Source organism: Polypterus senegalus, chromosome 13 (genome assembly GCF_016835505.1).
Source record: "Polypterus senegalus isolate Bchr_013 chromosome 13, ASM1683550v1, whole genome shotgun sequence".
Lineage (NCBI taxonomy): Eukaryota > Metazoa > Chordata > Cladistia > Polypteriformes > Polypteridae > Polypterus > Polypterus senegalus.
Genome location: NC_053166.1, coordinates 129295573 through 129310411, shown reverse-complemented (window position 1 = coordinate 129310411; position 14839 = coordinate 129295573). Strand labels below are relative to the sequence as shown.

At 38.0% G+C, this 14839-nt stretch overlaps 1 protein-coding gene across 1 annotated transcript in view; it reads left to right on the top strand.

The window, feature by feature from the left end:
• Positions 1 to 8658: 8658 nt before the first annotated feature.
• tmem184a (transmembrane protein 184a) overlaps positions 8659 to 14839 on the top strand; it is a 76060-nt gene continuing 69879 nt past the window's right edge. The window contains exon 1 of the mRNA XM_039775099.1: positions 8659 to 9198. Within this exon, the coding sequence (XP_039631033.1) occupies positions 9166 to 9198 (33 nt within the window). The 5' untranslated portion in view covers positions 8659 to 9165. The remainder of the gene's footprint in view (positions 9199 to 14839) is intronic.

Here is a 14839-nt window from a genome sequence, read left to right as displayed (position 1 = left end):
TCACACCGTACTGTAAGTTTCTTAGTAAGTAAATACACAGCCATTTCATTAGAAAAGAAGAAAGCCCTCTCTGTGTTAAAATACAGAGAATGACACTATTGTGGATTTTAGTTGGTGTAATAAGTAACTGAGTATGTAAGCAAATAAAGAGGGCCACTTTGAAAATGTCATCTTATATTAAGGATGCTGGTAAAACATTCTGTTACATGAAAGTCAAAGTGACTCTTGCAGTTTTGTCATTCATTGTTCAGTACTTTACAAAAGTTTCATTCATGAACCGATCCATCCATTATCTAACCTGTTTAAGGTGATGAGGCTGGAGCTTACCTTGGTGGCATGGACTGCACGTTAGGAACTAACCCAGCACATGATACCAATCCGTTGCTGGGCACATAAATATACACTTCCACAACTACAGTATTTATTTTACATCATTTTAAAGTTACCAGTTGTTGTCTGTGTGAAGCTTTCATGTCCTTCCTGTGTCTAAGTGGATTTTGTTTTAGGCACTTTACAATGAATTCTGCTATTTAAATCAATATACTTTACAATTTCCTTTTTAATTTAGATAAATCATCTTTTTCAAAAAGAATGTATGATAGGAAGATTTTCTAAGAGATGTTTAAACTAAAAGGATTATAACACAAGAAATGAGTTTACCATCTGCTCCAGATTTTGCTAGACTACACATATTTTTGAAAAATTCATATTCTTTCTTGATCAAACCAAAACAGTACAATGCCTCTTTTTTTAAAATCTTTTATGGTGTTTTTTCCAATACGAACTTGCAGAGAAGGGCCAGAGCTTTTTTTTTCACTACCATCAAGTGGAAGAAATCAACCGTGCATGGGCTGCCATTCCATTTTATCACCAATGATATCTGAATTTCTGATTTTGCAATTTATATTGCCAGTCCTGGCAGTATGGTGGTCCAGGGGCTAGTGCTGCTACTTCACAGATTGTTGTTGGGTTTCAACCCTGTGCCTGGTGATTGTCTATGTGTACTTCACACATTCCACATCCTTATGGCCGTGTTGTATATGTTTCAAGTACTCTGGCTTTTCTTATATCCCTAAAGACGTGAGAAAGAGAGAGAGAGAGGTTGGGGGCATGTGCTGATAGAGCATTGCTGCTACCACCACACGGCAAAGCACCAGGATTGTGACCTGAGTGCAGTGGGTGACACCTTGGCACCACACTGGAACAGTGTGAAGTTTTTTATGGTGGTTGAAGTGCCTATCCTGCCACCAACCCCCATAAAGACATGCATGTTACTTTAACTGGTGATTTCAAATTGGCCAAATATGGGTGTGTGAACTGTCTAGAACTGTTTCCTTGCTTGCACCCATTGTCATTACGAAAGGCTTAGATCCGCCAATAACTCTAAATTGGATTTTATGTGTTTGCGATTGTCTCTCTATTATAAAACAAAATCTTGAGACGAGACGAGACTATTGCCAATTGATTTTTTATTTTTAGAAGTTGGTAGAGGGGGTCCCACCCTCCTCTCAACCATTTCTGGTTAATGGCCGTGGGAGGGATGCTTGGTATGTTGGGAGAAAGATGTTAAGGATGATGCTACCAGGTAAGAGCAAAAAGAGGAAGGCCAAAGAGAAGGTTTATGGATGTAGTGAGAGAGGACATGCAGGTGATGGGTGTAACGGATCAAGATGCAGAGGACAGGAAAATATGGAAGAAGATGATCTGTTGTGGCAACCCCTAACAGGAGCAGCCGAAAGAAGAAAAAGAAGAATTTTAAACTTTTTCAGCACATTGTGATTCCTTGGGGCTTTTTGAAGACACAAAGTCTTTGGAAATCTGTATTGTTGTCCACATATTGATCTGGCAAAATTTTACACTGGATGTCCTTCCTGACATAACCACCCCCATTTATCCAGGCTTGGGACTGGCACAAAGAAGCACACTGGTTTGTGCATCCACTATGACTGGGTTTATGAAAAAAAGATGATTTGCTGTGGCAACCCCATAACGGGATAAGCCAAAAGAAGAAGATCTTTATCTGCTATCTATATTTTGCTTTGACTTTGTTTTAATTACATAAATCCCTTAAATGCCAGAAGTGAATGTACTAAATTGGGCCCTTGAGCAAGTGTCTTTAACCTGCAATTTTCTTGTCCTGGGTATGACATTAATCTGCATCTGGGCCTGCAAGCAGGTGCTACAACTTGCAGGGAAAACTTGGGGGTTGGTGGCAGAACTGGCACTCCAGCCACTGTAAAAAAACTCACACTGTTCCCCTCCATTCAGATTAATGTGGTGCTGAGGTGTCACCTATTGCACAGCTGTGCTTGGGTCGTAATTTAGGATCCTGAGGTGGTTCGTCATATGGTGGGTGCTGCAAAATGTTGTATCAGTGTATGCTCCCAACCTCTCCTCTCCTCTCCTTCTGCAATGACATCTTGGCTCTCAAGGGCACTGCTGTTTTATAGGTTGTAAGAAGAATGAGTCTCCAGACATTATAAAGGTTTGGGGCAGCCATCTGTATATTATATCCCAGCTTCAAAAGTTTGAAATAATTGAACAGAGATGTTCACAAGACTGAGTCCAAAACAGAACTGAATACTTGGAGGTAAGATGGCGGTTTCACGTGCTGGGGAAGGAAATTGTGTTATCTTTGCCAGAACCGGAAGCGACGTCATCAGAGGTGCCAGAGCTGGAAGTAACGTCACCAGAAGTGCCGGAACCTGGTGAGATTTCCCATGAATGGTCTGCAAGAAACTGAGAGAGACATCCAGCACACTCTGCCACCCCCTGATCTGGCATAGTATTACATTTACTCAGGCCATTTAGCTGTCTCCTACTTGCACGTGTGTGACAAGGTATTTAGTTGTGCTTTGTGAGGTTACAGTCAGAAGGTCATGATGCATGAGAACAAAAGTCAGTTTAATGGATTCAAAGCGAAGTGTTTAAAGTTGTTTGATTAATTGACAGTTTGCACCCGATCTTCTTGATTATGAGTTAGCTTAGAATATTGGGCTTTGATTTTGGCATCTGTCTTCTGGCTTCACCTTAGTTTTGTTTCAGACTACACCTTTTTCCCGGTCCCTTTTAAAAATATTATTTGACCTGCCCTTGACTTCTTTTGCAGATCATAACACCATGTACATTTTTAAACATTTGTATTCAACTCAGGGTTGCATGACTAGTATTTACATAGTATATTAAGAATGTATCTAACTGTATGAAATGTTGTTATTATTGAAATTTAGTTGAACCATAAATACAAATCATTATGGGTTATTCCTTAGTTGATCCAGAAGAACCACTGACTTACAATCACTTATTTTGCCTTTAATTTGTGTTTCTTTAAACCATTTAAGTCAAATGATATTCAGAGGTAGATGAAGTGAATTGCAAAACACTTTGACCTCATTCTATGGGTAAGGAAGGAGGCTCAAATCAATGTTCGTTTAATTACATATTTTTTACTTTCAGACTTTACATCTGGGCGGCATGGTGGTGCAGTGGGTAGTGCTGATGCCTCACAGTTAGGAGACCCGGGTTCGCTTCCTGGATCCTCCCTGCATGGAGTTTGCATGTTCTCCCTGTGTGGGTTTCCTCCAACAGTCCAAAGACATGCAAGTTAGGTGTATTGGTGATCCTAAATTGTGCTTGATGTGGGTGTGTGTCCTGCGGTGGGCTGGCACCCTGCCTGGGGTTTGTTTCCTGCCTTGCGCCCTGTGTTGGCTGGCATTTTCTCCAGCAGACCCCCGTGACCCTGTAGTTATGATATAGCGGGTTAGATAATGGATGGATGAATGGACTTTACATCTTAGAAGTTTCTGTAGATTCTTTGAATTCTGTTGTGTTTAGCTAATCCTTGTATCTTGTGTACTTGGATGATAAATGGAGAATGTTTCTCATGAGGCGACTGTATGTAAATCAAGTTTAATATTTACATAAGATAAAGAAATGGCAGACAATGGGAGGACACATACAAACATTCGATCTGTATTGGCATGTAGTGACTAGCCCTTAAGTAGTGCACTACAGTGCCTGGCTCGCTGACTGGCATGCAACAGTATAACACCCATTCTGAGCTATAAATGAGAGCATGGAGAGACACACCTGTGACAACTGCTACTGAGAAGAGGAATTAAGGAGAGGCTTTCAAACGTTTATCTACACCCTTCACTGAATTATGACAAGTTGAATTTAAAACATTTAAACTTTGAAAAGGCAAAAAACAAAGAAAGACAAATGCTTTAAATATCTGCCGCAAATGAAACACCACAACTTGTTTCTGTATTCTCATGTTTACATTTTCATTTATTTATTTGGCTGACACCTTTACCCAAGGCAGCTTGCAACAATTATGATACAGTCGGTTACATTTCTTTTGCTTTTCCAGTTGGAGCACAAGCAGGCCAAGTGATTTGTGTGAGGGTCAGCAGAGAGATATGAACCCATAACCTCAGGGTTTAAAGTCCTACATCACACTGCCTAGCCTATGTTATATTGAACTGAACTAAACTGAAAATCCAAATATTAGCTGAAACATTCACCTAATATGGGCAGAAAGTTGTAAACAGGAAGTAAATTAAACATGGAGTTCAGTACAACCCCACGATCAGCTTCTCATTAAGGAGCTGGTTGGTGTGGAACCCTTCGGCCACATCTGTACTCCAGGATCAGAAAGGAATACATCTTCATGTGAGTCATTTCAACAACTCCATAATATTAACCTTGGGATTAGGAGTCACCATATATGGTATAAAGTCCTGCCTTCTTCAGTTTTGGACACGCTAGATTTCTGTTATTTAAAATGACAGGCACCAATTCAATGTCTACTGTACATAAAGGATTTTATATTTGTCTGGGGCACAATTGTCCATTCCTAAGCAATGAAGAGGTTGGCAAGGTCAGTCCCTAGTTGTCCAAGTCTAATGGAAATTATATTACGGAATTCACTGAAACTGGCCCTTCTCCCTTTCAATAAGATCCCTCAATGGCCTAACTTCAAGTAATTGGGTTGCCATCATGAACAGTTTTGTAACTGAATATTTAAAGATGTGTATTGCTCTCACCACTTTATTTTCAAAGCATATATATTAATTTATCATTTTTTGTGTTTAAAGTTAGGGCACTGCCCAATTTAAAACTTTTAAAGTTATTGTTTTGAACAGGGTTGCTAAAGTACATGTGATACCAGTTTTTTTTTTCACATTTAAAAGATGGGTCCCCAACTCTGGTCCTGGAGAGCCATAGTGGCTGCAGGTTTTCATTCAAGCCCTTTTCTTAATTAGTGGCCTGTTTTTGCTGCTAATTAACATCTTTTGAATTAATTTTATTTGACTTGCTCTTGAAGACTCAGACTGCTTAGTTGTTTCCTTTTCCTTAATTAGCAGCCAAACAATAATGAGATACAAAATGAGCTAAAACATGACCAGCAAACTGTGACCATCATACAATATCTGAAAATAAAGAAAGGTGGAGGTCTCAGGAATGTCGATCTGCTCAGATCCACAAAACATTTGAACAGTGGTCTTAGAAAAGAGAAAATCAACAATTTTGGTAATGTATGCAATTGCACAATGAGAGCAGCAACAAGCCATGGAGTTAAAGAACGGGTTTGATCAACAACAAGAATCGGTGCCTAATTAAGCAACTGGTTGGAGTGAAATTGGTTGGAGTTTGAGGCCCTGACCTAGTTGATCTTCTGCTGGCTCACTCACTTCACATTTCATTTATGTTTGGGTGCCATTTAAGGAAGGAAATGAAGCAATTCAGGGGAATGAATCTTTAAAAACAGTTCAATTAAAATTAATTCAAAAGAAGTTAATTAGCAGCAAAAACAGGTCATAATTAAAAAAGGGTTAGAATGAAGATCTGCAGCCACTGCAGCCCTCCAGGACTGGAGGTGGGGACTCTTGATGGAAAATGTTTAGAAAGAAATAAAGTGAGCAATATCCTAATTCATAATATTACTACTACTGCTATTGCTAATTATACTTCTGTATGCCCAGATTTCTTTATCTTTGCTAAATTAAATCTAAATCTGAAAAACTTTAAGTTTAGACAAAATCATTAATTCATTACATCATCCCACTCATTCCACTCCAAGACAATTTCTTTGAATGAAAAATTGGTAAAAAAAAAAAAATACTAATCCTGCAGCACAGTATAGATTCTACAATGCTGGAAAACAATTCTAAAATGACAACACTCTTATAACCTCCTTACCCATAAAAGCTGGAAGCAAAGGTCTGGTGATGTATCTTTCTGTTACAAAACAATTTACCACTAGCAACTGAAGAAGACTGGTACAGGAATACCCAAAGCAGGGAGGTGCTGTGACCAATCATTTTAAGCCAAGACAGAAACAGACAGACTTGAGCTCATTGCTTACCTGTCCACAATAAGCCCATCCTTCCATTTTTTGTACCTGTTTTTTCAAACATTAGAGCCACAACCTATTTTAGAATCAACAGGCACAAGATAGAAACCAGTAGCAAATTGAAAGACAGTTTTCTGCAGTGTATAAAAAAGCATACCTGCATGTTTTGGGACCATATGAGGTAACACCAGTGAACACTAGTTGAATGGATAAGCTCAAAAAAGGTCTAATTACTTTGAGGAAATAACTTTACCCACTGCACCAACATGAAGAGGCAGCAAAACTTGGTGGTCTATTGGGGCTTATGCCACACCTAGAAATGCCAAAGCCACCACAAAACCTCCCATCTCAAAAGATAAAAAAAACTCTAGATATAAAATGAATCAATTACAGGCACAATTACTTGTATTTTTACTCACACATTTCTTTATAAAATTGGGCTTATTTCATTTAAATATAAACAAGTTTAAAACTTAACTCTGAAACTCTGCTTTGTCTGCATTGCATCCTTTGTGGTTAGGTGTTTTTTTTTTTCAGCCCCGCTCAGAACTGCTTCTGGTTCCCTTTCCCTAATAACCTATACCAAAACCTTTGGGACTGCCTGTGCCACATTGCCCAACCCCAGATGTACATTTACATTTACATTATTTGCTTGGTGGACGCTTTTATTCAAAGTGGCTTAAAAAAGAGGTAAACATTAGGCACAAACATTAGGCTATGGCCTGTTTGTTCAGCAAGTGCAGCAAGACAGGCAAGAAAAATTGATTGCCACAAGTGAAAAGATGTAATAATTAATACATTTATAATCATAGATCAGGGCTGTCTTAACAGCATTATAGGTCACTGGGCAAAGCAGTGCACTGGGGCCCCTGCCTACGCAACTACTCAGCAAGTCACAACATACATTGATTAGCATGGGGCCCCTATGCTCGTGGAGCCCACCAGCATGCCCATGAGTTAAGGCAGTCCTGTCATAGATTATAATCGATAATGCAAATAAACTTATTCTAATAACAAATTAACCAACAATATGAAATATCACAGAGGAAATTTTTTTTACTTCTATCATTTTAGACCGATATTCACAGAACAAATGGGTTTTCAATTGTTTCTTGAATAAAATGAGGGAGTCAGCAGTACAGATTGAGGTGAGTAGCCCATTCCACCAACTAGGAACTACACAGGAAAAGAGTCTGGATTGAAACTTAATACCACATAGTGGTGGTATCACCATGCACTGTTCCCTGGCAAACCTGAGTGGACCCAAAGGAATACAGCACCTTGCCAGTGTCACCATATACTCAGGTGCTGACCCAATGACTATTCTGTAGGCCAGTATCAGGGATTTGAACTTAATGCGTGCTGCTACAGGGAACCGATGTAGCAACCTGAAGAGAGGAGTGACATGTGCCTGTCTTGGCTGGTTAAATACATGATGGGCTGCTGCATTCTGGTCCATCTGCTGCGGCTTGATAATAATAATAATAATAATAATAATAATACTTTGCCTTTATATAGCGCTTTTAGCACATGCCGGTACTCCTGCCAGAGACAAGTTGCAGTAGTCTAGACCAAAGATGTATAAAAAGAAACAGCAGGAGAAGGGCTAAACTAGATATCAGTCCATAAAACTTAAGAAACGTTTTGTCAGGAGGATTCCAGTAAATAACCTGTAACAATCTGAAAACGTGGAAGCTTGAGCTAAAACAATATCCAAACAAAGTGCCCCTCGCTTCACATTTGAGTGAAAATATTTCATTAGGCACATTTATTAAATAGGCATTTTAATGTTAACGTTAGGGATATTTGATTATTTACGTGATAGCGATAACATGACTTAACAAATTTACACCTGAGATGTACAGAAGGAGACTATGTTTTCCCTGTTTGTGAAAAATTGAAACGCATGACATCAAGAACAATAAACCGTTTACCCTGACCTGTGTCGCGCTGGTTGCGAGGATACAAAGTTGAGTTGTACATACAGTACTGTAGATCACTTGGTTGTCAAATGTGGCCAAGGTTGAAATGCAATCTGTCTTAAATTTTGCATATCAAAGTTCAAGCTTTACTTAGCACTGGCTTCGAAGTGGGATACAGACAAAAGTTACGAGTACAAACTCATGTTTCAGATATGATTCGTTAAGGATATAACAACGGAAATGTCAGAGGTACATGAGCAGCTTCACACAGAAAAGCGCTTACATGACAAGATAAAGCGACATGCAACGATCGCATACAGGTCAGGTGGGCGTGGCGCCACACGGACACGTGACTGTCCACGGCGTTTCCCCTACAATTCTGACTTACCTGTTTAATCGGTCAGGTGTTACTCGTGTCTGTCGTAACAGTAATGAATGCTGCGAAGAGGGTTTAAGGAAATGAATTGATACGTGGAAAAAATAACCCAAAACAACACTTAAACAGGTTAAAAAGAGTTTTAAAGGAGAAGAGTCTCCGGTTTTACTTATCCGGTGGCGTCAGAAGGGATACAAGAAGCGACGAGGACTTTAATCTCATCACTTGTTTACTGTACCTGTCGACAACAGCGTGAACAGATAACGAATGCGAAAGATTCGGACGACAGACAACTATATATATATATATTTGCTCTTTTTTGCCTCTGTAACTGTCTATTTTTAATAAGTCGTTGGCAGTGAGGATTTACGCCTTTAATTTGTTCCCTGTCAATAATATGGATTATTAAAAATGAGGTGTCCCAGCTTCCGAGACGCATTTAGGAAACTCTAAAGTTAACTCTGCTGCTTCCGTGTGGATTGCCTCCCGGGAGGAGTGCCAGCTGTGTAATGACGAAGTTTTTTTCTGCTGATAACCAGACGGTGAGTGTTACATTTTTTCTTAACCAGTAGGAGAAAAAACTAGTCCGAACGTAAAACATCTTTGAGATGTTTTATGTTGCTATTTTTATGTTTGCAATATTAAAACCTTAATGTAAGGTTGCAGAATTCTCTTACGGCCAAACGTAAATTAAATTATGCCTACACTGCTTCCAGAATTATAATTTTTATATAGTACTTTTTTTATTTGTTTTGATAATCAAATAGTTGCACGGGTTTGTAATGGTGTTGACATTACTGGCCTAACCATAAAAAATCCATACAAATCAGTGAATTTCTGATGAATAGAAAGATCGCAGCGTATTATGCTGTCCTACAGTATGATCATAATATGACCGAGAACAGTAAAAAAAAACTGTCACATTTTCTCAACAATTATGGAGATTTGAGCTGACATTTTGTGCAAAGCGCAAATGCCCGCCAACCGCCCGCCCCATGTCTTTTTTTCCAGATACAGAAATATCTAAATAAGAAGCAGAAATAATTAAGGGGATCCATCATAGGACCACCGTAACTGCTTATTTCCATATGGCCGAAGTGAAAACATTCGGCCACTGACACCAGGATCTAATAAGTATTCTGTTAACGGCAGGAAGTAACAAATTACGTCCCAGAGAGCTGCACTGGCTGCAGGTTTTCAGTAATCTCAAATTCTTAATTAGCAGCCAGTCCCCACCAGTAAATAAACTCCTTGCCTAATTCACTTTTCTGTAGAATTATTTCTGTATTCAGATTAGCAGACAGTCTATGCATGTTTTCCCATCATAAGGAATATTGATGCTGCACTAAATTGTTTTCTCAGCATTTTAATCACAGTATATTCACTCTTACACTGGTAGGAGGTTACTATTTCTGAGGCTTCAAGGCACTAGATTTTTTTGCACAAGGGTACTTAAAAGTTCTACTTTTTTAGATACTGTATGTAATAATCAACTGCAATTCTGAGGTGTTTTGCTAATATAGTTTAGCTATATATTGCTACATTGTAAGAATTATATGACAGTCTTCTTTCTAAAACGGAGCTTGGTTCTGACACATCTATCCAAGTCAACATCACAGTGTATCTACTTTCAATTATATATATTTTTTTTGGTATTTGCTCACTGTTTTTCTTAAAGCTGTCTTGCTGGACAAAAGTATTAAAAGAGAATCCTTGAAATACATTTTTGTGCACATGAAGGTACCACAGTAACACTCAATTTGGTACTTTTTTTTGTGCACGTGAAGGTACCACAGTAACACACATTTTGTCCTTTTTAATGTTTTGTTCACTCCATATGCTGAACCAGTGCCAGATGAAGCCCATTTGGCGTCTTAGCCTCTGAACAGAGCAGAGCCATTTGAAAGTAAAGTGTCTAAATATGCAGATAAGAAAAATCAATTCTGCTTTTCATTGCAAGATTAGTTACAGTGAAAACCTGTAACCCTTTAGGATTGCAACTGACCATCTGGCAGTGGTTCTCAAATTGTGAGGCGGGCCCCCCTAGGGTGGCGCAAAGATGTGAAAAAAAGAAAACAAGAATCGAACTTTAAACTACATTCTGATACTAGAAAAATAAATATAGAGTTAGGTAAATGTCGATAAAAGTTAAGGAGGTATAATGAAATATGCATCTATGATATATCATTAATTAAAAAAGAACGAATTGGTATTAGTGGGCTCCTTTCAAAAAAACATGGGGGGGGGGTGCGATTAAAGCTGTTATGAAAACTCGGGTGACAAATACGTAAAGGTTGAGAAATGCTGCTTTAAGGTTTTTATTCATACCACTTTATTAATTGAAAATTTGTTTTTGTTGTTAATGAATACACCATTAAATCATTGTTAATGGTTATCTTGTCCCTCCAGTAAATTCACTTATCAGGACCAGGCCTCATGCCATTCTACAAATCTTGCTTAATAAATTTCTTGTTCAGCCATCTACTTGGACAGGGAGATGACTAGCAGATCATTTTGGAGAGCACATTCAAGCAATGAATATTAAAGACCTTTCTAAGGCTGTTCTTTCACATTCCATGTACATAAGCACACTGATATCAGTGCCTGTGTTCTTGCACAGGTTTTAAGATAATTTTTTATGGGGAAAAAGGGAGCAGCTAAAATCATGGTCATCTTTGGATTACATATTAATAACCAACTAACTTTTTAATCTTTCCCTTCATCTTTTGTAATAGCAACTTTAAATACTAGCTCGCATCTTTCACTTATTTCATATCACCTGGCTATATTTCATCCTTCCCCGCTTATATATGTAACCCACTTTTTCCTTTTCAGTCACACACTTGATGATGGCTGTATAGCTGCTGCATTATGTGTCTTACATTCTTTTGGTATTAACATGTTCTTTACTGTGGGCTGATTTACCATTAATGGCTGATTAGAAAAAGGTCATCGATTAGCAGTCCAGCAAGGTAATATATTACAAAGCAAATGTTATGATGCAATACAAAAAGTATATATCTGTTCTTGGTCAACAACAACAACATTTATTTATATAGCACATTTTCATACAAAAGAATGTAGCTCAAAGTGCTTTACATAATGAAGAATAGAAAAATAAGAGACAAAGTAAGAAAATAAAACAAGTCAACATTTAATAACATAGAATAAGAGTAAGGTCCAATGGCCGGCGGGACAGAAAAAAAAAAAAAAAACTCCAGACGGCCGGAGAAAAAAATAAAATCTGCAGGGATTCCAGGCCATGAGACCGCCCAGTCCCCTCTGGGCAATCTACCTAACATAAATGAAACAGTCCTCTTTGTATTTATGGTTTTCTCGGAAGGACTTGATGATGATGATGATGATCACGTGGACTTCTGGCTTTTAGTCCATCAATGCTGGGGCATCATGGTGCTTTGAGTAGGTTGGTGGTGGCGCAGGCCGCCACCACAGAGAAACAGGAAAAAGAAACAAGAGAGAGTAGGGGTCAGTACAGATTTTAGAGCCACCATGAATAGTTATTATGATGAATCGAACATACAGAGTATCAGGATTAAGATAAAGTGAAGTTATGAGAAGGCCATATTAAAGTAATGTGTTTTCAGCAGTGTTTTAAAGTGCTCCACTGTATTAGCCTGGCGAATTCCTATTGGCAGGCTATTCCAGATTTTAGGTGCATAGCAGCAGAAGGCCGCCTCACCACTTCTTTTAAGTTTAGCTTTTGTAATTGTAAGGAGACACTCATTTGATGATCTAAGATTACGATTTGGAATATAGGGTGTCAGACATTCCGATATATAAGATGGAGCGAGATTATTTAAGGCTTTGTAAACTATAAGAAGAATTTTAAAGTCAATTCTGAAAGACACAGGTAACCAGTGTAGCGACATCAAAACAGGAGAAATATGTTCGGATTTTCTTTTCCTAGTTAGGATTCTAGCAGCTGCATTCTGCACTCGTTGCAAATGATTTATGTCTTTTTTGGGTAGTCCTAAGAGCAGTGCGTTACAGTAATCTAATCGACTAAAAACAAAAGCGTGAATTAATTTCTCAGCATCTTTCAATGATATAAGAGGTCTAACTTTTGCTATATTTCTTAAGTGAAAAAATGATGTCCTAGTGGTCTGATGAATATGTGATTTAAAATTCAGATTACAGTCAACGGTTACCCCTAAGTTTTTTACTTCCGTCTTAACTTCTAATCCTAATGCGTCAAGTTTATTTCTGATAACCTCACTGAATCCATTTTTGCCAATCAATAAAATTTCAGTTTTCTCTTTATTTAACTTGAGAAAATTACTATTCATCCATTCAGAAATACCAGTAAGACATTGTGTTATTGATTCGAGAGAGTCGGTGTCATCAGGTGCTACTGATAAGTACAGCTGTGTGTCATCAGCATAGCTGTGGTAGCTCACTTTGTAACTTGAGATAATCTGACCTAAGGGAAGCATATAGATTGAGAAAAGAAGCGGACCCAGGATAGAGCCTTGTGGAACCCCATATAGAATATCATGCGTCTTTGAGTTGTGATTACCACAACTAACAAAGAATTTTCTCCCTGCCAGGTAGGATTCAAACCAATTTGAATGGTCAATGAGTAAAGCCATTATATTTCTGTTATCTGAAGAAAACAGAGCATAGAAAAGCTAAATACCATGCAGAGCTGTCTTCTGTTTGTGATTTAAGAGTTTTAAACCATGCTCATTTCATTTTCATTATGTGTTTGTTCATATGTTTTTAATTATACCTACTTGGGTCTGAATCGCAGTCTGATTATTTGGGTGGTTACCTACGCAATCCATGCTTGGTCCTAATCTCACCTCACCCTCACCCTACCAGGTAACACTTGTGGTTGGACAACCAGTTGCCAAATATCCAACATGTCCTCTCAGTTGCGAGAAGCAGATCATAGAAATGTAATACAGTATCTGAGAAATAATTTAAAGAGTATATGACACAAGCCCCAATAAGGGCAAAACACATGTCCTGTACTCTTAGTATTTTTTGGCAGACTCTGCGTAACGGGTTTTATTTTTATTTTTTAATAATGCAAGAAAGAAAAGACACAATCATGAAGGTTTGGGGTTTTTAGTCCTGTATACTGTAAATAAAAAGGTCAGACTGTTTTTTCACAAAATCATCAGACACATGAGGGTTGGTAGACGGACAACTTATAGGGTGGGACCAGAAATTAAATGTTGAGATGTTGGGAAAATCGTGGTGGTGGATGGATAAAAGATGTCATCAAGAAGGGACCAGAGGATAGAAAGGAACCTGTAAGTGGTGCATTTCTTTAGGCGTCCGGGTAAAGTAACGACAGCGGTGCTTCATTTTTTCTGAGGAAATAAAGAGAGAGAGGCTAGTACCCTGCCGTTGTCCCCTGGCACGACTTGTCGCAGTGCGCATTAGGTCCTTAAGCTGCTCCCTATGCGCTTGTATAACATTGTATAAACATATATAAAATGTTTCATGAAGCCATTTATTTCTCACAGGCGTTGTTACACTTTTGGTAACAACAACACCTGTTGGCAGTTGTGAGCTGGAAATCATGTGACATTTGACATTATTTTGCTCCACCAATAAAAGCAGAAGCTGTGGTAGTTCCAGTGTCCCAGTTTTTGGGTTGTATGAAAAAAAAAACTTTGTTGAAGCTTTAGGTGTTCAAAAACATTAAGTAGGACTTTGTATATTTTTTGATTCTAAGTTCTGATTTACATATTTGATTTTGTTATACTATATTTTTTGGCTAAGTTCTTTGCTTGTTTCAAAACTACAATTAGTTTGTTCAAAAGTGCAAACGGTGATTTGTCTGTTTGCTATGTTCTCTTAGCATTCTTAGAAAGACTCTACATGTTTGCTTCTTCCACTTCATGTACAATAGTCCAATGGAGCACAATGCCAATCCAGAAAAATGGCTTGATTACGATTACCCTGTTATAAAGAAACACAGAATCCTAGTACAAAACAGAAATGAGATATAGAGAAATGCCTTTTTTAATGTTGTGCCACACTCCAGCTGCTCATTATTTACATTTTGTGAACAAATGTTGTGAAAGTTAAAATGATAAATGATAAATTTATTAAATTATTAAATTAATACATTTTTTAAATGTTAAAATACCAATGACATAGCTGTTTTTTTTTTAGTTTTTTTTTTTTTAAATCCTGGTCCGCAATGCA